The 25,010-nt window shown below is 33.3% G+C and overlaps 3 protein-coding genes and 1 long non-coding RNA gene across 5 annotated transcripts; 3 read left to right on the plus strand and 1 right to left on the minus strand.

Moving 5' to 3' along the window:
* Nucleotides 1-650: 650 nt before the first annotated feature.
* On the minus strand, nucleotides 651-5,555 carry LOC105326660 (testin). 2 transcript variants are annotated; one of them, XM_020066577.3, is made up of 7 exons: nucleotides 5,334-5,555; nucleotides 3,891-3,979; nucleotides 3,473-3,773; nucleotides 2,887-3,114; nucleotides 1,835-2,050; nucleotides 1,463-1,560; nucleotides 651-936 (listed from the first exon to the last, which is right to left on the minus strand). In XM_020066577.3, the coding sequence occupies exons 1-7, from the start codon at nucleotides 5,484-5,486 to the stop codon at nucleotides 681-683; spliced, it is 1,341 nt and encodes a 446-aa protein (XP_019922136.3). In that variant the 5' UTR covers nucleotides 5,487-5,555; the 3' UTR covers nucleotides 651-680. The 2 variants fall into 2 exon arrangements, with proteins under 2 accessions (XP_019922136.3, XP_011425112.3); XM_011426810.4 differs by having other exon boundaries at nucleotides 1,402-1,560; nucleotides 5,334-5,548.
* Nucleotides 5,556-7,920: 2,365 nt separating this feature from the next.
* On the plus strand, nucleotides 7,921-13,692 carry LOC105326671 (complement C1q tumor necrosis factor-related protein 3). Its single transcript, XM_066081151.1, has 2 exons — nucleotides 7,921-8,527; nucleotides 12,189-13,692. Exons 1-2 carry the CDS (start codon nucleotides 8,290-8,292, stop codon nucleotides 12,626-12,628), a joined length of 678 nt encoding a protein of 225 aa, XP_065937223.1. The 5' UTR covers nucleotides 7,921-8,289; the 3' UTR covers nucleotides 12,629-13,692.
* A 1,916-nt stretch (nucleotides 13,693-15,608) lies between these two features.
* LOC136274409 (uncharacterized) lies at nucleotides 15,609-16,650 on the plus strand. Its single transcript, XR_010712729.1, has 2 exons — nucleotides 15,609-15,904; nucleotides 16,121-16,650. It is a non-coding gene; the product is annotated as an uncharacterized lncRNA (long non-coding RNA).
* Nucleotides 16,651-19,990: 3,340 nt separating this feature from the next.
* LOC136275005 (uncharacterized) lies at nucleotides 19,991-24,694 on the plus strand. The gene is made up of 5 exons (XM_066083242.1): nucleotides 19,991-20,117; nucleotides 20,839-21,062; nucleotides 21,331-21,472; nucleotides 23,594-23,725; nucleotides 24,222-24,694. The coding sequence occupies exons 1-5, from the start codon at nucleotides 20,042-20,044 to the stop codon at nucleotides 24,263-24,265; spliced, it is 618 nt and encodes a 205-aa protein (XP_065939314.1). The 5' UTR covers nucleotides 19,991-20,041; the 3' UTR covers nucleotides 24,266-24,694.
* The last annotated feature ends 316 nt before the right edge of the window (nucleotides 24,695-25,010 follow it).

A 25,010-nucleotide genomic window follows, 5' to 3' on the forward strand; every position in this document is an offset into this window, starting at 1 on the left:
TAAAATGAAATGTCGTTTCGATCAGAGGTCAGCCATTTTGTGATGATGTGTTAAGTCATACCAAGAGTTAAGACCTTGCTGATGTTGAATATTGGGTACAAGATTTTTAGATAATTTCAAGGGAATATATGGAAGGTAAAATGTGAAAGATTAGAAATGGGATGGAGGTATTGTATTTCTAAAAAAAGATGTGTGTATATATATGTGGAGTCTCGGTTTGCAAATATTAAATTAAACCCAGACTAGTTTGGAAATTGAATAAACAATACCTGTCAAATAACTTCACACCGATACATTGCACAACCTTCACAAGAATTATTCCCTTTTCAAACAATTTTAACTGTATACCCTCCTGTAAAAATAGACTTGCAAGCTACCTGTTCTTGATTTAAAAAAAAAACGCTGTGCGAAAGCAGCCTTAAGAATTTTTGAGTTTGTATAATGTCCCTGATTTTTCTATTTTCTCAAACTAGACTAGCAATAAAAAAGATACGCTGTGTTGTTGAAGATGTTTTGTTATAAATAAGTAATTCATGCTGGCAAACGGAAGTTTTCGACTTTATTATTTCGACTTCAGCTGTCGTCTGTGATGCTAAACTAAATCCCAATCGAGCACAACCCTGTCCACCATCATAAAAATAGTATCACAATGGCGTCCCTTTTCATTTATTCTATATAATCTATATGATAAACAGTTGCGTTTGGTCAGTGAATGTGTAAGTTTTGGAGTCCGTTCTGGGTCCAGCTGAGCATCGTTCTCTGTTTACAGTCCACGGAACAGAAGAGTTGTCCGTCCTTGAGCAAGAACTGCTGGTTGATGAGGTTGCCGCCACACCCACTACAGCTGAAGCAGTGGGGACAGGCGTGCCAGTGGAAGTCCCCGTGTGAAAGCCCGGGGGAGTCCGCCGTGATGGTCCTTCTGCACGTGTTGCAAGACTTAGAAAATATGAAGAAAAAAAATTACAAAAATGAAGAAAAGTCGCGTACTTATATTGTTTACTTAATATGCAAGCACTTAGTTCAATGGTTGTTAAACAACGCTCAGTAACAATATCATCAAAGAAAAAATATCACAAAAGAATCTAAAAGAAAATCATTCTAAGAATATAAACCATTATATATTATTATAAAATATTGTTTCTTGTAACTAAATTCATGATTAATTTGTTATCTAATATTGGTAATCAATGAAAAAAGTATCACGATCTAGACTTTATGATATAAGATATGTATTTCAAGATTTAGATCGATCGATTAAACAGTTTAAACTCTAATGCTACAGCTGCACTGTAATAATGAATACAATCTTTTCTATTGCAAGTGTCCTAAATTAAAGAATATAATAACTAGAGCTCTCATTAAGAAATTATAAAGCAAAGCCAAGCATAGTTGTACACACACCTTGCTGTAAAGTGTGTCAAAGCAGATCATACAGAAGGGGTTGCCGTCCTTTGCTATGTACCTCTGGCCCGCTAGGGGCGCATCACAATTCCAGCAGCAGAAATGTTCCACGTGCCAAGTCTGTTTCTCAGCTTGCGTGTATTCACGTGCAAGGATTATCTACAAATTACCAACAAGAATCCAGAATAAGCTCGTTAATTTGTTTAAATAAAATTTTCTTGGTATATAAAATGTACCAAGAATTTAGTTAAGGAATTAAATTACACAAGGCTTTTGATTTGATTCAAGACATTGTTGATGTGTATATGCAGAACTTTTATCAGATTTGTAATTTAGCAAAATCTCGTCATTTATACATTCAATCATAAATTCAACAAACTAATCAGATTTGAAAATTCAATTCAAATTCACTTCTATACAGTCTACTCAGCACCTCGTCGCACGCCGCACAGCGAGGGTAGATAGTGTCTGCGTAGTGTCTCTCACAGTATATCTCTTCGTTCCTACAGAAGTATATCATGTCCACCAAAAGCTCGTTACAGGTAGCACAGGTGAAACAGCCCGGGTGCCACCCCGTGCCTGACCCTAGATGAGCCGCCGTGACGCAGAATCCCCCGGATGTTATGTTTTTAATACATCGATGACATCGCTACAAGAAAGTGACACATTAATTCTTGATTGTGAAATAATTATCATAAGTCCGATAAGGCTATTAGGGATAAATACTACAGTATCATAAACTTGAAATAGAACTATCAAAAAGTATGATTTGATTGAATTAAGAGACATACGATGCAAAAGTTGCCAAATTTATTTCACTCTGCTATATGGATTTTCTTTAAAATGCCAAGAAGCACGTAGGCAGCCATGAAAAAAACACCACCCTTTGGGCATCAAAACAAATCCGATCGTTATGATAAGCAAACAAAACCAGAAAATCTTGTTGCATTGAAATCTTAGCTACTAATTATCTGGTTTCTTGCAGGGACTAGGTTTAGGTTTGGTTGTAACTTCATGTAAAACAACCCCACTTCCTGCTCCTGATGCCAAAGACACGTGTTTCAGTCGTTCTGAGAAGCAGATAGATCACCATATGTTTAGTGATAGATTTCTAAGCACTCCGAGACAGTATCTAGAGTACATGTACATACAACCCCAGGGACTCGGAAACACATACAGCTTGGTGGGGTGGGAGGGAAGGGGCTTTATCACAGCAAATAGTGTAGGCTTCCATGAAAACCTATAGCATGCGCGATCTAGAAAATGGGGAGAGGGGCCGAGGTTAAATTATGTTTGACGGGAAAAGGGGAGGGGGCTCAAAGACCAGGTTTATGGTAATTTTATTTAGAAAAATAAGTTTGATTAGTTTTAGCTTCCTTGTTCCGTGCTTACATTGTTTTAGTGGTTTTGGTGTTGGCTAAATGAACCGCTTCTAAGTAAGTCAATTGTGAGTGACAAATTATAAGTAATGATTTCACCACGTACAAAGTTGGTCGCCTCTTTAACCTCCATGACCTGACCCACCCCGGCAGCCCTCTGCCGTCGCTTGTAACAGAACTTGTGGAACTTGGCGAGTTCGCTTTCGGTCAGACTGCTGCAGAACTTGGGGTGAAGGTCGTGAAGGGGGAGTTGTTTTTGAAGCTGCCTCCTCCTAAGCTGGGCCGCGAACAGCTGTTTGTCTGGCGGCATCATGGAGATGTATTTCTGTGATCGCTAGCCAAAGTACAAAACGTGTCTAAATTACCTATACCATTATCTTTTATAAACAAATTGCGCAATTTTCTCTCCGCAACGAAATGTGGTTTAAGGTTACCACAGAACTTATTTCAAACAAACGAACAGGGATCAGAATGTTAACTGATTTTGTTATTTGTCAAGCATAAATAAATGAATTATCAGCTTTGAAAGTATATGGTCTATTAAAGCTGGAATTCAAATCAACACAATACTTTATACATTTTAAGCACGACGTGAATATGATATAGAAAAAGTTACATGTATTTATTTCTAAAACCTACACAGTCTTAAACAAGTTGTCTATGATTTGTTTCGCGTGTTACTGGTAACTTACTATATTTTCTGCAATGACCCGCGATAGAACAATGTCTGTTTCTGACCCATGTATATCAGTGAGTGTTTTTGGGTCATCAACGTAGGCTGTCCCAGTACTCCCAGACACGCGACAGTTGTTGGATGTTATGGAGGTAACACAGTTTTGGGTATCGGGTATTCGCTGTTCACTGATCACGTGGACACTACCCGTGGGCCGAGGAATACTATCAAGAAGCATTCCGATGGGCTGACCATCATCGCTCTCGTTTCCATGGAGATCGTGGTCCTCTCTAGAGCAGCGGCAGTGTTTGCATATTTTTCTAAGGTGTAATACAAGAAGAACTTTCTAACCGATGTTGGAAAGAGATAAATCTTTAAGAGAAGCGCATTAAATCAAAACATGCTGATCTATCTGGGTTCTGATCAATACTCTATACCTCCAGTAATGAAGCTCGAGACCCGGGCAATCGTCTCCACATCTCAGACAGCGCTGATACTTGGGGATCAGAGGGATCCGAAATTCTACCTAGATAAGGAGGAAATTAATTTTGTTACATTAACTACATAAAGTGCAGAGATTATATTCAATTTAGTTCATAGTTGAGATATTTACCATACCCAAAGTTCAATTAGTGAAAGCACATTCAAACCATTAGTACAATATATTCATATACTCGGCTTTACATACAACATATGTACATGTAATGGTTAGGAATTAATGTTAAGAGGGATGGATGGTCTTGGTCATTTTTAGGCTATATTTGCCTCCTTCAGATGAAAAACTCTTAGTTTATAGAGATTATATTATAGGAAATGTTCAAATTTTAATCTAAAATATGTGGTCCTTTTACCTTAACTTAACTGCTATTAGTTATGGCCCAAAAATATCATGTTAAGTTTAAGGCAGATATCATGGTTAATATGTTGACCACTCAGCCTCCTTAAAACAATGTAATGTACCGGTCTGTCCGTACGTTACAGTGATGTATATAAAGTTAACTGTTGGACCAGCTTCCACACATAACATATAACAACGTTACCGTAACGGTTATCTGTACGAAGATTGATGCACCGAACCATCGCACGCCTTATCTGATATCTCAAACGCTGCAAAACGATTCTTGTGATTTTCTTAAAGAACTTAGGGATAATTTCTCAGACGATTTCGAGTTCTTTATCTGCAAGACAAGCTCTCGCTGTAACAAAACTCTGCTGCCGAAAGCCTCCCACACAGGGCAAAGTAAACAAAATTTATCAGCAGGGCGGAGTGAGTTGTTTATTGGCGGTTATCAGGCAAGTGCGGAGTACTATCAAAACAAACGGACAACTGATGAGAAGTCGTATTCATGGCTTTGATGAATTTGCTGAGTCATTTTTACTATATGTTACGTATGTACAAAATTTGTAAAGCATACTTATATTAAGATTTGTTATATACCCGGTAACCTGCTTAACAGACATTTTGCGTATCATTTTATGTATCTGAATAATGCTGAAACTACATGTATTCAAATACGAAATGAAATCATAAAAATCAAGACGGATGATCCAACTAGATCGCATGGTAACTACGAAGTAAAATTAAGGCCAGCATAAGCCTTGCATGGGAAAACAAGTGAGAACGCTGTTTCATGACAGACACAGACTGACCATTATTAAGTTTAGATGCCTTGGTTTTTTAGATCTGCATGAAAACAGTGATTTTCATTATTTCTCTTTTGGGGGAAAATAGCACGTATATATTAAATTTTTCATGCTCCCCCCCCCCCCCCCTCTGTATCCCAATTCGAGATATTGGTTAATTCATACAAAACGTCAACATCATCTAAGCAATTGGATTCAAACAATTGTGTGAATCATCACAGGAGTGTCAGTTTTACCTTTCTATTCACAGGAACTGGTCCATACGCCATTGTAAATTCAAAATGATAAAATCCACGAGCATCTGTGAACAATTTTCTCCTACTATTAAACACACACAGCAGATAACAAAAAATATTTTCAATCACTGAAGAGCATGCGCCGAAAAACATCTAATTCGAAGGGAATATATAAACGTGCACTCCAGCTATAGCACAGCACATACTGTATGCCCAATCAGTATATCTAATGATGAGTATTTATACTGTTCGAACTTAGCTACGTTTTCATAGCGAAAATTTAATCAGATGATTTTTAGACGAACTTCAGAATGATACGAATCCCACCAATTTCTAACGTATTTGTTGTACAACAGCGCCTGTGGCAACGCACTTTGAAAAAATTACGCACTTTGACAATTTTTTGCAAAGTGCGTTAAATTTTGGACAATATCAACGTACTTTGAAAATTTTTCAAGTGCGTTAAATTTTGGACCAAGTTAACCCACTGAAAAAAATAGAAAAAAAAATAATTTAACGTATTTAAAACGAGGATGGGGGTGGAGGTGGGGTTTAACCAAAGATACAGGTCAAATACTAGTGCATCATTTAATTGGTTACAAGAAGAAGGTCCCCTACCCCTCATTTTCCTTCCAAAACATATGATATTCAGCAACTTTGGGTAAACATTTAAGATCGGAAAAAGAAATATGTTCTGTATAAGTACATGCAGTGTTACTGAAAAAAAAAACGAGCTGGTCGAACAATAATTTCTCCATTGGTATGTAATGTTAATGAATCTATGTATTTCAGCAGTAACCCTCTTTTCGTATTCTAATCAAATAAATCACTTCAATAAAAGGATATTAACATTAACGAACATCAAATTATTATAAACTGAAAAACAAGCATTAGGATGTTGGTTAATTTTCTCGCACTGATCTTCTAAAAGATCATTTTTTTTATAAACATAACTAAGGTATCCTTTTTTCACATCATATTTGCAATAAGCCATGCAGTTGAAATATATTATACATTGATCTCCATCATTCAAATATATAAATCATATTCGTTCGGACATAGCCCAATATACTAGATAAGAGGTAAATTTGCTGCATACTCACAAAAGGAAAACGCAGTTGCTAAGCGATGAAGTTTACAATGTATGTCATATTGGATAATTCAAACCTCCCAAATTCTTTTTCTCTGTAAATAATTGTCTTATGAGAAAAAAAAATTTCTCATCCAGAAACTGTTCATCAAGTTGGCTGAGAATGCAATGAGTTCTTTTTTAAATATATCACATTTAGCTAAACAAGGTTGAAACAATCATTTATTGTATATAAAACTATCAACTATTTTCACTAAACCATGAACATATATTTTTTCAAAGTGCGTTAATATCGACGCTATCAACGCTTTTCAAAGTGCGCTGACTTGGTCCTAAAATTAATGCTCTTTGAAAAAATGTTTCAAAGTGCGTTGTTACAGCGCCTCCTGTTTAATTTTTTAGCATGTTAATGGTCCAACATCCAATTTTTGTTAATTTCCTTTCAGCACATTTAATTATATACTTTAATGTGTATTTACACATTGATCTGCTAAATTCAAACTTAAATATTATTTAATATATAAATATTTAGTACACTAAATCTATAAAATTTACATATTGTTCTGTATCATCCATCTTTAATCTCTAGCTGGCAAATTTAATGTATCTTATTCTGAACAATTTCATTTACTTAATGAATTGAGTTTGAAGTTTATGGACTGCGTAAATATCCTACTGAGCCTTGGCTAATGTGAAAGTATCAAAAGTACTGCTATGCATTCTTTCCTACTAGTATACTTGGAAGATAATTGTATCCTATACTCGTGCAAAATTTACAGATTAAAATGTAAATTTTATAAATTAATTAAAAGTGTCAATTTTACACTTTTTAAAGCAATATGAGCTGTATGTTTTAGAATTCTAATTTGCTGCAAGAACCTGCTAGTATGCTAAGTTTGCATGTAACTTAAACTTTTATGATAAATAAGATTTGTAAAAAACATTAATTTTTGTCAGAGGAAAGATTTCCCTTCTAAAGAATATATAGCAGTTCAATATTTGTAGAGGACGACAATCATTCTATTTTGCTTCAATTATAAGGCTTCTTAACGACCTTCCCCACAAAAATAAGGCCAACATGAAGTAAAGAAAACCATGATATTATTTGTCATCTTAGTAGAAAATAACATTTTCATAAAAAAATTTCAGGTTGAAAATTGTAGCTCATATTTCTTTAAAGGTACGAAAAAAAGAAGTGCCAATGTGGCTCTAATATGCTTCCTTTGCTACCCGAGCTAATCTACCTCGGCCTGCTCAACAAGGATCATATGTTTATGATGTGTATACACCTAACAGGTGCTTCCTACAGTCTATGTGAACTTCTTCTGTAGCAGATGATCTCCAATATTTATAATTATACCCATAAATGATTCAATAATAAAGAAACAGTTGTTAAAATTGAGTTAAATTCAGTTAAAATCCTATTAAACGGCCTCTTTGATCTTGAAATAAGGTTATCTGGTTTGTTCCATTGGAACTGACATACATATAGCAAAGATAAAAAAATACTCGGACAAAGTCTGAGTTACAAAGTATATGTAATAAGTAGTTATTAAGAGGAAGTTATGCATTCAAGTTAAGGAAAAAATGTACAAAATACTGTTATAACTAATTTTGTTTTACATAAATGCATGTACGTTTAGTTTAATAAGAATAAATACAACACACTGCAGTTGTGTGAACTGTAATGTAAGCCGCGTTATACCATTGTGATAACGAGAGATAAGATTGACACGCAGACATCGTCACAATGTCGTCTACGTACATTTTTAAATTAACATCTTTTATATTTTTTGGGGCACTGAATTCGTTTTCAGCTGCAGAAAATAATGCAAATGATGCATAGCTCGGGACGAGTTTGAACAGATGAAGAATGTGATGAAGATGTTACAGGAGAAAGTTCAAATACAAGAAGCCAGAATTGTGGACCTCGAAAAGGAAATCAAGGAATTGAAAAATGGGAACGAAGAGTCGAGCAAACGGACAATGACGGAGAGTCGAAGACAGGTGGAAGAAGCAAAGCAACTGCAATTCCGCTCACCCAAACACCAGAAAAGCGAGGCAATTGATGTACAAGAGGACGGTGTCAAACAGGAGAGGCCACGTATGTTAATTGCATGATACATATGCTTGCATATTAATTTTGTAATTTTCGGTTTGTTATCATAACTTATATATATGAAGTGGCTATGATAAATGCTTTTGTGAGAATTTATTAGTAATATCCACCAACTTTCATCCATCCATCTAAACATTCATGCGACAGTTAGAGAAACGTTTTAAAAGGACTTGGACACGATTTGAGATCAAAAATTTTGAATTTATTTGTTTATGTATAAAATGGATTACTGGTGCATTTTAAATGATTGACCAAGATATTGAATGTTAAAGTCAGGTTACAAGCGAGATACAAAAATAAGGATTGGTTGTTATGTAAACAAAGCTCGAGTCGTTTACTAGTAGTTGTTTACAAAATATGTAATGTAAAACATTACCACTTCTAAGAAAAATGTCATGTAAAAACAATTTAAACTAACTAAATATCTTCATAAATACTAGTATCAACTAAAGAAAGATACATTTGATTAAAACTTACACCAATACAACACATGTAAAAAATGACAATATTCGAGCTTTGTTTACAAAACAAAGAATTCTGAACTTTATTGCTTATAACTTGATATTTGACTTTCACATTTTAACATAGCATTAACAACTTCCAAATTTATCAGTAAAACATTTTAAATCGTGTCCAAGTCCCTTTAAGAAAATTTCAATTTCAAAAGAGTTTCAGAATTATCATAGGAGAATATAATGATTGTTTATAGAAATTCAATTCGAATTGTCCCTGCACCTACCGAGAGCGTGATAGCGTTCTATGCTTACATGACTACAACAGAGAATAACCCCGGTACTCACCATACCATCATATACGACCACGCGGTTACTAATATTGGAAACGGATACAACCGACATTCCGGAACGTTCATCGCTCCTGTTGATGGCGTTTAGGTCTTCTCGTGGACCATAATTATGTCCGTTCCTGGTGAATACATGTCGATTGAGTTGGCGCTAAACAGTCAGCATGATGGAGCTTCTTTTGTTGAGGGTGTGCATCACCATTCTGCAGCTTCTGGTACGGCTGTTCTGTCTCCGAGAAGAACGACATTGTGTTTACAAGAACCCATACGACCAACGTTCCTCATGGTTCTATCCGCAGTGATAACTTGATGCGATCCACGTTCACTGGATGGTATCTTTCCTGTCATTAGACAATTTTTTTTTCACATATTTTATATTTGCTTTGTTTGAAATCTTCTACCCCATCTGACATACATGTATGGCAATAAACTGTATCTGATGACTCACGTTCTGTTAATTTGTCACTGAAGGGCATTGGAAATTGGACATAAGATATTCTTTATTCTTGTTTATAAATATATCAATGATCTCTTCATACTGTTGATTGAGGTTACCGTCACCATTAAGTACACCTAATGTAATGATCTTAATGTTGTGATCAATTCAAGGGGCACTCTTCAGCATAAACCTTGACCTGCATAAACTTAGTTCTAAAAGGAATTGTAGTTACATGTACATGGTAACCACGTACCTCTATTTTCTACTTCTCTTTAGCAATGGAAAATCCCAATCGACTTTTTATTTTTTAACAGTGTATTGAAACCTGACAAGCTAGAGGGGTCGTTCAAAACTTTTCCAAAAACTTTTGAGATTTTTTCATACTATTGAATGAACATCGTCTGAACCAAGAGGTGTATATGAATATCGAATAATTAAGGAAAACATGCGGAAAAAATATCTTTGGATAGACTATAACAAATCAGGATGTAAAACATATAGACAGTTATTATTGATCCTGCGTAAACACACTGTTAAAGTGTAACTTTCAAAAATTCCGTAACAAGATCTTTTTCAATCTAACTTGGTTTTTTTCCCTATCTTTATTAAGCAATCGTCATTCGAAAGAAGATAATAGACAAATATGTCGAGGGACAGGGTTTTCACAGGGTGCAATTTTGATAAAAAATATTATTTGATTTAAATGGAAGAACTTCGACAGTCTTTTCTTTTATTGTAACTGACAAACAGTGATTATGTCATAGTTTTATAGAAATCTTAAAGGGGATGTACGGCCATCTACGACAAATGTGGACCAAAATTTAAACATTTCTGGAACTGACTTTTTAATGTTATCAACTGACCAGAACTGTTGTCAAAAGATAAAAAATACAGAATATGATGTTTTACATATTGTTTTGCAAGCAGGTTGCGCAAACAAGTGCATAATACTGCCTTTTTTAATCACTTAGGACAGCTGTAAACCTGCGAAGCTGCAGACCTATCTTGAAGACTTAACAATTTGAAAAAATGAAAGGAATTTTCGGGTGTCAACTCTACAACCATTTGTTGAGAAAAAATTTGAATTTGCATATTAATGGTGTAGCTTTCTTTTAAAATAGGGTGCCCCATTTTTATCAGTCGGCATGGAATCTTTTTTAGAACAAAAAAATCCTGTCTGTACTTAGAACTCTTGTGTCTAATGAGGGGCATTAATGTTATATTTCATAGAAAAAAACTAAATGTCAATCAAAAACAATTTCTGTGATGAATGTGACAGCCATCTGTATTCCAGTCCTAAGTTTTTGTTTTTCTTTCATTTTTATATGTATTAATTGAAATAAATTCATTTTAGAAGTAGAGAAAGGGTCCAAAAATCAATTGTCAAATATATACAAATATTTTTCATGCAAATACAACTTCAATGTACCTCAATATACATAGACAAATTTATCTCGTGCCGATTGATAGTTTCTGAGACACATTCTACTCGATACATCTCAGTAAGCTTGAAATAAATAATATCACAGAGTCTGCGTCATGTTTCATATTTGGATATTTTACTGGAAATGACATTGATTGTAACATAACAACACAAATTTATGATAAAAGAGATGACTTCAATTTTTCTCTAGTCAACTTTCCTTACTTATGTGGCAATATACCTTCATCACCTGCATATGGTGTTTTTGTCTCTCAGTTAAATCGATATGCAAGGGTATGCTCTTCGTATGAACAGTTTCTAAGGCGAGGCAAGCTACCGACAAACCAGTTGATAACACAGTTTTTTTCCTGATTACGACAAAGAGCACACGGCGGGTGTGACCGGTCAGTAGAGGATGCTCATTCCTCCTAGGTACCTGATCCTAAATCTATAGTATGTGATGATGTAATGTCAATTATGAATAGCAGCGGAAAATTATTTGTTTATTTGTTACTTAAACTTCACCATTATGCTGTAAATTCTATCGCGTTACAAAGACGCAACATTTTGATTATTTATTTCCTGCCAGGAAAGTAATGCCTCATCCTATGGGATATCAATCTGTCACCTGACACCGCCAGCTAATTTTAGACATAAAAATGGTAGTAGGACCAACACCTTTATAACTGTTAGAACGTGTTTTTTTTTTAGAGGGAAAGGGTATAATTTCCGTAAAAAAATATACCGTGTATAACTCTAACCAAAAATGGCGTTTTCAGCATTTAGGAAGGGAACATTTAATCTCAAAGTTGCGTTTTGGGCATTGATTATTTGCTTTGTATGACTAGAATAAGAAATATAATATTAAGAAAAAAACATGATAAAAGTTGTTATTCTCTTGTTTAATAATTCATTTCTACACCGGCATGCCCATTTGAAAACAGTTTTACGTATTGCTATTTACACACGAGTATTTTTACAGGAGTACAAACCGATCCTGTACCCATCGAGAGCGTGATAGCGTTCTATGCTTACATGTCGACAACCGAGAACAACCCCAGTACTCACCATACCATCATATACGACCATGATGTCACTAATATTGGAAACGGATACAACAGACATTCCGGAACGTTCATCGCTCCTGTTGATGGCGTTTATGTCTTTTCGTGGACCATATTTTTGTATCAACCTGGTGAATACATGTCAATTGAGTTGACACTCAACAGTCAGCCTGTTGGAGCTTCTTACGTTCAGGGAATGCACGACTATTCAACAGTATCTGGTACTGCTGTACTTTCTATGCAGAAGAACGACATTGTGTTTACAAGAACCCATACAACCTATGTTCCTCATGGTTCTATCCGCAGTGATGATTTGATGCGATCCACGTTCACCGGATGGTGTCTTTCCTGCCATTAAAGAACATTATTTTGCATATTGTCTTATTTTCCCTTATTATTCATTTTGTTGACAAACTTCTATCCATACTTGCATATTGTTGAAAAAAGTTGAAATTTAAGAAAGTAAAAATAAGAATATTAAACACAAAAACAAATAAACACCAAAAAAAAAATGAATAAGCTGACATCTCGTAGAAAATTTTTCTGTTGAATTGTCGTTTAAGGACATTGGTCATCAAACAACAATATTTCTTGTATATATTATATTACATCACATTTTATATATACCCTCGTGTTTCTTGTTAATATACCAGTATAGTGAACACATTAATCATAATTTGATGTATTTTAATGAAGTTATCTCAATTTTGTGAAGAGGAATGGGGCAGTCTAATGCTTGTATACCACCACTAACTCCTACCGACAAACATGGCACTGGGTTTGTATTTGATTGGTTTTCCGCATTAGTGTCTTTATGTTTCGACATGATAAATCAAGTTACAAAATACTGAAAGTGTATTTGATTCTAAGCAAACAAGTTTTTAAAGTATTTTTATTTACACAACACGTTGTGAAACTATTATTTTTAAACATCTTATATTATATACATGTGTGTGTTGAAACAAGTAGCTCATAGAAACAATAAATAGTTCTAATCTATTTTTATCATTCAAAATTACCATCTAACAAGTTTGTAACATATTTGGTTACTTGCGGATTTTCTGAATGCTTTGTATTTATTGAGTCATCATCATTGAATGGCGCTTACCATTTGTGAGCGGTGAGGGACATTAATGACAAACTGTGCCCATGACTTAGTTAAAAGTGGAATCTAAACATAGATGCAATTCTAAGTATTTGGCCAGAGGAGACTCGATCTCATTATGGATTGTTAGTTAGATATCGACTGTACGCTTTGCTTAACTATATTAAAGGATAATGATTATTATTAGTTTATTGATACTTTTTATAATGAACTATGACAGTAGGCATATTATATTTTGTTCATCTTTAGAGTTTTAGTGCATTTTCTTTCTAATATAAAAGCAAACACGAATTCTATTTTCTATACTGTTGGTTTTTTCAATTTTTATGGTCCAAATGTTTTCTTTTTTGCGTATTAAATGTAAATCAGATTATCAAGGATACGTTAATTTGTGAACAACGATCCTGTCAATACAAATAATTACAACAATGTGAACTATTATGAACATTTCATTTCCCGGATCAACTCAATAAAGAAATACATGGAGATTGGTTTTCAATGAATATTCATGAAACCACAGCGATTGGTTTTATATTAGGTCGACTTGCAATCGATTTTTTTTCAACCGTTATAAATTATATTATCATATTGATAATTAAAACAATTTGATATAAACAACCATAAGAAGAAGAAAAAGAAAAAGAAAAGATCGCGATAAAAATCAAAAAGTCTATGATGACACACAAAATTACAATTTCAGGGTTAAGTCCAACATAATTTTTTTTAGTAAAATATTTTTGCTATATAGAGTAAATGAGTATCTTTTTTAAAACACATTTGTAAAAGTAGGTTTTACATTTGATCAAAGCCACACCTTTTTAAGTGTTGGTCATTCCCGATTTTTCTTTTATCAAAATAAGTCATCAATTCTGAGTCACAGTAAGATGATGTTGTTTTGATATTTAATTTATTTCAATTGCTGCCGTATTACATTTGTACAAACATAACCAGTTCGTTCATGTGTTAGTAAAATAGGTGTTCATTTCTATGGCAAGATTGCATGCACTTTATTTAAAACTGATTAAAACAAATCTCTTGTTTTCTTTTGAATAAATTATCGCATGCACAACATAAAAAATAGAAATGACTAGTCTGTAAGATTTTTTTTCAATATTCTTCTTTCAAACATATTTTTGTAATTAAGATTTCATAAACTAATTTAACTTAACCTTTTTTGTTAATAGTAAATCAAAACTGGTAATTGCTATAAAACAACAATATTTCTATTCGAAAATGTAAATCAAATTTCGTTAGATATATTTAATTAAGGGTTCACAGATCCCAAACATTTTGTAAAAAATAATCCATATATCGTAGAATTATTCTTCCAAGAGCTACTCTACAATTATATCGGTAGTTCTACTGTGTACATTTGAAAATATATTACTTATTCTATGGGAAAAATACAACCATTTATTTTCACCACTAATTGACGGATAACAAGGTAAGTAAATTTACGTGATCCATTATTCAATGCACTATGTAGTCAACTGAGTTATATAATTAACTTTCAAATTTCCTTACTGATTTAGCGATATAGTACCTTCATCACCTACATATGGAGTTATTTTCTCTCCGTTAATTCAATATGCAAGTGCATCCATACGTATGGACAGTTTCTAAATTGAGGCAAGCTACTAACAAACAAGTTGATAAAACAGGACTACCAACAGTCTCGATTTAAATCATCTTTTCGTAAGTTATATGGTCGATAACAAGACCTTGCCAGCAAAGACAACGCCGTTTTTCAAACCATAATTACTCACAAAATTGTCTCCGGAGTTTTCCGTTTTCCCGATTACGACAAAGAACACACCGTGTGACCCATCAGCAGAGGATGCTCACACCTCCATGGCACCTGATCCTACACTATTCGTTATTACCACATGTCATTCATAGTATGATTGCCCTAAGTTGCAAAAAAAAAATTTTTTACGTCAATGAATTAACAGGTTTAAAGACCATTTTATCCTTCAAATAAGATTTAGTGGCTTTCCCTAACCAACTGAAAAGGTCAAATCACCGTTTTCATTACACTTAAAAGAAAATCAAGGATAGCAAATTTGATACATTTTGATGTAGATAGTTACAACTAAAGTCATTATTACGAAATACCAATCTGAAAGATTTTTCATTTAACAATAGAACATTGTTGAGTAAGAGCCACCATTAAGGGATTTTTTTTATCTATAATATATGCAATATATTGCCATTGAGATAACAAAAGATAAGACTGACACGCAGACGTCGTCAAAATGTCGTCTACATACATTTCAACAGTTTTTATATTTTGTGTAGCATTGAATTCATTTTCAGCTGCAGAAAATAATGCCCATGAAGAGATATCTCGGGAAGAGTTTGAACAGATGAAGAATGGGATGAAAATGTTACTGGAGAAGGTTCAAATACAAGAAACTAAAATTATTGACCTGGAAATGGAAATAGAAGTATTGAAAAACGGGGACGAAGAGAAGAACAGACGAACTGTGAGGGAGAGTCGGAGACAGGAGGGAGAAGTGAAGCAAAAAAGTAAACTTTTCTAAAACTCATTACTTATTCTATAATTCAACGTTACATAAAGTGTCTTTAACGATTATCATTTTGAAAATTTATTATTTTTATCTAACAACGTTCCTGCAGTTATCAATTTAATAATTAATGCATTTTAAGCAGCAGGGTCAGATGTACAGAAAAAAGTTTTACAATTGAAGTATTTACACAAGCATATTTCATTTTTCTAAATAGAAGTTCGAATTGTCCCTGCACCTAGCGAGAGTGTGGTAGCGTTCTATGCTTACATGTCGACAACCGAGAGCAACCCAAGTACTCACCATACCATCATATACGACCACGCGGTTACAAATATTGGAAACGGATACAACAGACATTCTGGAACATTTACCGCTCCTGTTGATGGCGTTTATGTCTTCTCTTGGACCATATTTATGTCTGCTCACGGCCAATACATGTCGATTGAGTTTATGCTCAATAGTCAGCCTGTTGGAGCTTCTTTCGTTCAAGGCACGAATGACTATTCCTCGGTCACTGGTACGGCCATTCTTTCCATGCAGAAGAATGACATAGTTTTTACAAGAACCCATGCAACCTATGTTCCTCATGGTTCTATCCGCGGTGATAATTTGATGCGCACTGCGTTCACAGGATGGTGTCTTTCTTGTCATTAGAGAAGTTTTATCTTCATAATAATTATATTTTGTTTTAGCTGTTGGACATGTACATCTTCTTACATACAACAATAAACTGCATCTGATGATACGTTTAGTTTATTTGCCAAAGCACAAAGGGCATAGGGCATTGGACATCAACTATTGACATTGTGCTGGATAATTATGCCAGTGCCAAGGTTGCATTGTTGCACCCGCTTAAGATGCAGTTTCTGAAAAATCCATATGTACCAAATGATAGACCATTGATAGACCGTGGTGTCGAAAGTATTTAACCTATATGATTTTAGTGTATTATACCTGACAGGTGAGGTATTTACCTATAAAATAATATCCAATAGGAACATAATAATAATTCCCACAGGAGAAATGATTCTCTTACAAGATAAATTGACAATTCTATAATATTTTCGTAAACTCATTTAGGAATTATATTTATATTAAGATATTTATAGGAACTTGACACAGGTGAGTTTTTTTTTTATAGGAAATTAAGTTATTCCATCAGATTTGATCAAATCTTATCGGAATTTAAATTACTCTCGGAAGTCCTTGCATACCGATAGGAAATATCAAATTTCCCATAAGGGTATTTATTTTCCTATGGAAATTTTTTTCCTGTAAAAATTTAGTTTTGAAAGGTAAATATCCAACAGGTGAGATACAATGATAACAAAGGTGGATATAAACTCATGAAGCAATGGTCTATCATACGGCATACATGAATTATTCGAAAGAATGCATCTAAGACGGGTGCAAAAATGACACCTTGGCAATGGCATAATTAACCGGCACAGTTTTTATTCTTTATTCTTATGTTATATGAATGAATATATCAACGATCTCCATGTTGCTCTTTATAGCCTTCTAAATGTTGCAGATTTCCATATTAACTATTAAGGTGGAATAAGACATCGTCACAAAATGGCTGACTTATGATTGAAACGACATTTTGTTATATTAAAAGGATTTTATCGACAGTAAGATGTAAATTACTCCATAGCCGAGTGAATAAAGTGTCAGCCTTGTGTTCCGCACATTTGAATCCGACAGGGCCTTTTGCTGATACTTACTGAATTGAATTTTTTGAGATTCATTTTTTATCCCCAAACTGCAAATTTTTTCGCTTATTTGACATATGGACATTTTATTTATTATCATATCTTTCATAATTAAAAAATTCACTGTCAATTTGAGTGACTTTTTCCAGGTGTGTTATTCCACCTTAAGTAAGTTAAAATTATGATCTTAATATTGTGATTAATTTAAGGGACACTTTCCTGCACAAGCCTCGATTAAGTTCTAATAAAAAAATAAGAAATTATTCTTTGAGTATTATGAAGTGATTTAATAGTGTCGGTATGATCGAGTCCAACAAAGCCTGAACAGTTTTATGATAGATTTGATCGCATCGGCGCATTTAATCATCTCATTATATTCAAAGAGTTATTCCTTATTACTAATATTTTTATAGTTTTCAGTAAGTGCCCGATTACATATCGAAATATTAATCGATGAGCTGTATCAAATTGTACATTACAGACTAGGTTCGTAGTGTTATAACAGATAAAGACACATTGAAAATGTAAATATAAGGAATTTTAGTTACGTGAGTACCCCGTTACTGCATTTTCTTCAACAAACAAACTGGGATACAGAACAAAGTGTTTATTGATCCTGGCTGAATACGCTGTTAATGTATAACTTTTAAATATATGTCAAGGCAAATTATGTGGCAGGATATTTTTCACTTTCACTATTCTAAACTATAGACTTACACGTTTGTCATATGTTTGAAAGGAGAATGTTTTATACACTTTTAAACGAACATTGTTAGATCACTCAGGCATTGATAATTAGTGAGTTATGAAGCAAAATGTGAATCGAGGGTATATTGGGACAGAGTATACACTGTAGAGTTATGATGACAATGATAACAAACCTCTGCAACAGTTTGAACTATATTTATATCCAATGTAAGCAAGATAATTAATAGAAAAATATTTATCAGAACTAGATATACTTAGATTTTTCACATGAATATGAAATACGATATGAGAAAAAATAAAAACATTTCCGAAATGTCTGCATCTTTATAAGATCTGCGGTTTAATTTTGTGATAATGAGAGATAAAGTTAATAAACAGACGTCCTCAAAATGTCGTCAATGCACATTTCAATATTTTTTGTCTTTTGTGTAGCATTAAATTAGTTTTCCGCTGAAGAAAAAATGCGCACATTACGATATTATAGGACGACTTTGGATATATGGTGAATGTTATAAAAATGTAACAGGAGGAGGTTTAAAGACGGTTTAAAGAAGCCAGATTTATAGACCTAAAATGAAATCGAGGTATTGAAACCATGGAAGAAGGATCGAGCTTACAGACGAACGATAAAGAGACTGAGACGGGAAGGAGAAATGAAGCAACTGCCATTTTACTTGCCAAACGATAAGAAACGCGAACTAATTGATGTACAACACGATATCCTCGTCATACAGGAAAGACCACGTATGTTAGTTTTATGATAAATTAAAGAATGGCCGTGGCTATTTTTAGACACTGTAATTATGATTAAAAAGAAGACTCCTTCATTTAGATTAAGGAACACATTACCATTTAAATTTGAAAATTGACTGCTTATAAACTCAGTACGTGTTTATAGCTTATAAAAAGTTTACAAATTTTTAAAATACACATACACACAGATCTAATGGTAAATTTTGTGACGAGGAAAGGAGCAGTTAAATGCTTGTAGACCACCACGCCGACTCTCCACTAGATATGTAGTTAACTGGTAATCCGTGTTAGTGTCTTGATTCCTGGATAAGGCAAATCAGGTTACAAGCAATATAAATTATTATTGATTCTAAGCAAACACGTTGTTAAGTATTATCATTTACACAACACGTTGTTAAAGTACTATTATTTATACAACTTATGTATGTGTAGAAACATTTTCCGAATCCAGATAGTCCTGATTAAATTTCACCATCTGAAAATATCACTTAAGAGGTATAAAACATATTTGATGACTTCACCGCGGGTTTTCTGAATGTTTGTTTTTATCTAGTCATCATCATTGAATGGCATATATACCACATGTAGTTGTGAGTGACGATAATGACAAACAGTGGCCATGAATTTGTTTCAAAATCTTAAAACCAAAGATACGACAATTCTAAGTATTTGGCGAGGAAAATATTCAATTTCACTATAAATTGTCATTTAGGTTTTGAATGAAAGCTGAACACCAATAAATTAAACAATGATGATTACTATATCTGATGAGAAACAAAGGTTGTTATCCTGTTCTTTAATATTGTTTTCTCTACACCCGCAAGCTACCAACACGTGGAAGACTCTTTCATTATCTGGTAATAACAAATTATGAAAACACTGAAAAAAGCAATTTAGAAACGTCTAATGAAAGGAAAGGTATATGTCGTACCTACTATAGTAATAGCAGACAGACAGAGATGGAAAGCGTCGCTTTCTTTTCTGTCACGTTTCTCTGTATTGTCCACCGGAGCAGTGAAATTTTCAGCATGCACTGTAAGTTTGTCGCATAAATTATCTTTTTCCTGAAAATGAGCTGTTATAAAAATCTGGTAAGAATTGCTCTATGTAAAAATCCATTTCAGAATAATACCGAATGTGTATGGTGACGACTTCATTACGGACTTTATTTACAGGGTGATATGTGTGTTTTATCTAAGGAATAAGGAATCTTCTTTGAGTACTATGAGGTGGTTATTGCAGTTGTGGCTTGATCAAATCCAAAAAAGCCAGAAGGACATCATTATAGATTTGATTACGCTCCGACCGTAATGTTTACCTAATGATGTATTTTGAAAGAATCATTTATTCTTATTTATTATATTTATATAATTTTCAGCAATTGACCGATTAAATACTTTTTTTATTTATTTATAAAATGTCCATATATTCAATTGCGACATTCTGGATCTGATTTTTTTTCACTACAGTGTGTTTATACCCAATCATGAGAAGCATTCGAATAAATGAGGAGATACTTATTGGAATTAAAAAAAAATCAGTAATATTATTCAAATTTACCGAAGAATTTTATTAATCCAATTTATTGGCACTATTAGAATGACAAAAATATTTTACTAGAGGTAGTTTAGTCTACAGAATGTTTAAATGTTTTGTATCATATGTATTGAAACATATACAAAACAAGAATTATTCTCTATGATTATGAATGTATGATTTTGTATCTCAGAATCATTTGTATTTATCCATCATTTAGATGCATTTGAAGAGTACAGATGTGAGGGGGATATCCGGATAGACGGCGAGACAGAGGTGTTTGTGACGTATAGTGGCGGGAAAATAGATTCCTTGTGTTACGTAATGGGAATCATGGGAAGGGATGCTCAGAATTTGAAGAGGTACCGACTTTGTCTGGAGACACTTGTGTACTCTGATCCAGATTGTGAATTGTTAGTTGGCTTAATCAGTTCTGACCCTCAGGTAAATACCACTTTTATTTACATGAATATAAGATCGTGTATTCTACAAATTAATATTATCGTTTATATAAGAGTGTCTTAAACACTGCGATTATGGTTCATGTATGCTAGTGTACACTTATTATAACTAAGAATGCTTTTATCATTTATCATTTATGCAAATCAAAATACGCTTTAAATGTTCGAATAAATGCAAAGACAATATGTGTATATTGATATGACTATTATGAATAAGATAATGCGTTATATGTAAAACATTATATCTATAGGAATACAACTGTACTCCGCCAACTAGGGTCTGCTATGGTCAGGATAAGAATTTGAGGATCCACATCGAACCAATAACTGCAGATGTACTGTCAAGGAATGCGTCATTTGTTTTCAAAGTTAACGCATTTGAAACTGAGAATAGTACGTTATTGTTTTATTTTGACTCTAAAATAATATACGTTGGCAATTACTCATCTTTAAGATGGTGAAAGAACTAGTTATCATTTAAATAATACACTAACTTCTTTTTAAGTTCATTCTGGTATGAAGGTATTTATTGAAGAAAAAACACAACCAAAGTTAAAGTGTTAGGTATATTTTTCTCATATAACAATTGTCATCACAATTGGTAAGATTATTACAAGTATATTGATGACCAAACAATGTTCACATTGATAAATAGCAACAAGCAGACGTATCGTTTTCAGGTGTCCGATTTTTGTTCTGACCAACAATTTCGTCTGTAAAATGATTCAAGTTTTCAAACTATAAGATCTGAAGATTTTAAAAGAAAATAAAATTCATATACTCTATAAGGTATGACTATTGTACACAAGCTATAACCATCTATTGCTTAAAATGCTTCAAAATTTCTAAAAAGGAAACATATAAGGCTGAAAGGACTATATATGATAAGGGCCTAAAATGGCCCCCTAAAATGAACATCATCATTTTACTATCATTCTTTGTTTTCTTAGTACAGATATGTATGTGATGTGTTTACATAATATTCATTTTGGTTCAAGTGCCCACAATTTAGAAATATGACATTGAAAAGACAACCTTTTCCCGCCATTTTCTGCACTTTTAACATAAAACAGCTTGTGTTCAAGCAGTTTTTCCTTCCGAAAACATAGAGCGCATTCTTGAACAAATAAATTATTTTAATCAGAGATGTATCTAGCCAAGACTAATAAGTGACAAAAATTTTTCCTTGTTCAAGCATGCGCTCTATATTTCCCGTTCGTAAATAGATAAGAACAATTTTAATTTTTGGCTGATTTTGATTGAATTATAGATATGGCGTCACTTCTGACAATATATATACTGCCCGTGAGTGCAAATAAATCAAATAAATAGATGAAAAATATATTTTATATCAACTCTTCGAAAAAATTAGTGAACGTTTTATTTTACCCGAAACACTTAAACAATGGCGAATTATGTGGGGCCAAATTTAACTCTTATCATATATAGTTCTTTGAAGTCAAAGAACTCATGGTTTATTCACACGCAATAAAATTTTAAGCAATAATCCAAAGAATACTAGTTAGCAGCTTTGTTTTTTTGTACTAATTTTTGCATCCTTTGTTTTTGTTACATTAACAAAGACATGGCAATGATGTATTGATTTATGTATTATTTTTTTTTAAATTAGTTGATTTTATTCTTAACATATATAAAGTTTTCAAATGATAAAAAAAACAATTTTTTTCAGCGTATGAATAGACAATTTTCGCCATTTACTTTTTACTCTATTAAAGTTTCATATGACATACATTAATGACAAAGTATATTTATTCGTCGATTTCTAGTAAAATTTCAGAATATATGAACTTATATCAATCAAATATTTTGCATATGGTTAAAAGAAACTTATTGTGTTTTGAGCCTTCAAGGCTATAATTAAAAAAAAAATAAATTTGACTACAAATTATAGCAATTATATTAAGTACTACAATGCTATGATATGTGTCCAATTTGAATACAAATTAAATGCATTTTCATGAATGGTACAAAGTATTGATAATATAGAATGATGCTATGATAGTTTTTCAATGTAAATACAAATTTAAGCATTTTCATGCCAGGTTCATGTGTTTATTGTAGAGATGACTATGATCACTTACATTATGGGTGGTGGGGGCGGAGGCCTGGTTCATGTTCATGTGTTTATTGTAGAGATGACTCTGATTACATACATTATGGGTGGTGGGGGCGGGGGCCTGGTTCATGTTCATGTGTTTATTGTAGAGATGACTCTGATTACTTACATTATGGGTGGTGGGGGCGGGGGCCTGGTTCATGTTCATGTGTTTATTGTAGAGATGACTCTGATTACTTCCATTATGGGTGGTGGTGGCGGGGGCCTGGTTCATGTTCATGTGTTTATTGTAGAGATGACTCTGATTACTTACATTATGGGTGGTGGTGGCGGGGGCCTGGTTCATGTTCATGTGTTTATTGTAGAGATGACTCTGATTACTTACATTATGGGTGGTGGTGGCGGAGGCCTGGTTCATGTTCATGTGTTTATTGTAGAGATGACTCTGATTACTTACATTATGGGTGGTGGTGGCGGAGGGCTGGTTCTTGTTGTTCTTCTGATCACCGGCATCAAAATCTACAGAAGTCGGCAACAGACCCTAGCACAGAAAAACACGGGGGAAACTGGTGAGTGTCTAGGTACCATGGAAACATATCTTTAAATATAGAATCTGATAAGAGAAAATTGGCATTCATTTAGAATCCATTTGAAGTGATTAGCTGTTTTGCAGTATTGCGTACATTATCATTTATATTTATGAAGTTTCGAAAAAACTACCTCTTTGGTCATTGTCTAATGTAAAATAAAATTATGTTATGACTTTGTGACTTGTTGTACATTGTTTAATGGTAAAAGGAATATCGTATATCTGGTGATTTTCGCGATAATCTGACGCAAATTAAAAATGCTTCATATTCTCTCCATATTCGCAAATTTTGTGACACGCGAAAAACCCCAAATATACAGTACTTTCTCATGCCAAAGCGATAATATCAATTTGGTTTTAAGTAAGCTATGATATATCAAAAATTTAATGTGCATTAAATTGTATCATAAATGTCACGAGTTTTTAGTTTCTTATCAGATGTTATTTACTTTATTCTTTTTATTTTACATTTTCAGAAACAGATGTTTGCGAAAATTCAATTTACGACTTCAATTTATGACTACAACGCACTTAATTTGGAGCATTAGCAGCTGGATGCAATTTTCTTTTACTTGGTCGTTACTATCGTTGTTGATTTTCACAAAGTCATTATCTATTTGACTTGTGAAGTAAATGTTGCAGTAAGCTATTTGGGAATTGGAGAATAAACTACTGTGGCTTAATTATTTTATTCCTATGTGTTTGTAGACATTATTTATTGTACTGTGTGTCCCAGAATATCTGATACCATTTACTCTTTAAATAACTTTTGATTACATTTATCTAAAAAACACTATTTCATAAACGTTTATGAAGTAAATTTTCATTCAGGCAAAACAAACATTCATAAGTTTTTCACAAACTGAGCATTGTTTACAAAGTCAACATGACGTTCTTTTTAATCAATGACAACGTCAATTGAATGAGTAAAATTCCAACATCCCATTTGAACGGATCATATTTTCACTATTTTAAGAATATTTTACTTTTTGAGTTCTTTTTACCAGGGTATTTTTTCTATTTATCGTGTAACTATATCTGGAATATGTGTTTGAAAATAAATGTTTAAAACAGAAGATGTTTCAATGCTCTCTTGCTCGACCAATCTTGAATAAAATTCAATTCAACCAAAGAAATACCATGCAACTTTCTAACATCAATATTCAATGAAAAGCACGTTTTTGTTTAATTTTTTGTTGTTGAAAAATTTAACTTTTTTCTTTTTATTTGAGTTACAATTTACAGGGTTTGGCCAAACATTTTTT

The sequence above is a fragment of the Magallana gigas genome, chromosome 4 (genome assembly GCF_963853765.1).
Source record: "Magallana gigas chromosome 4, xbMagGiga1.1, whole genome shotgun sequence".
Lineage (NCBI taxonomy): Eukaryota > Metazoa > Mollusca > Bivalvia > Ostreida > Ostreidae > Magallana > Magallana gigas.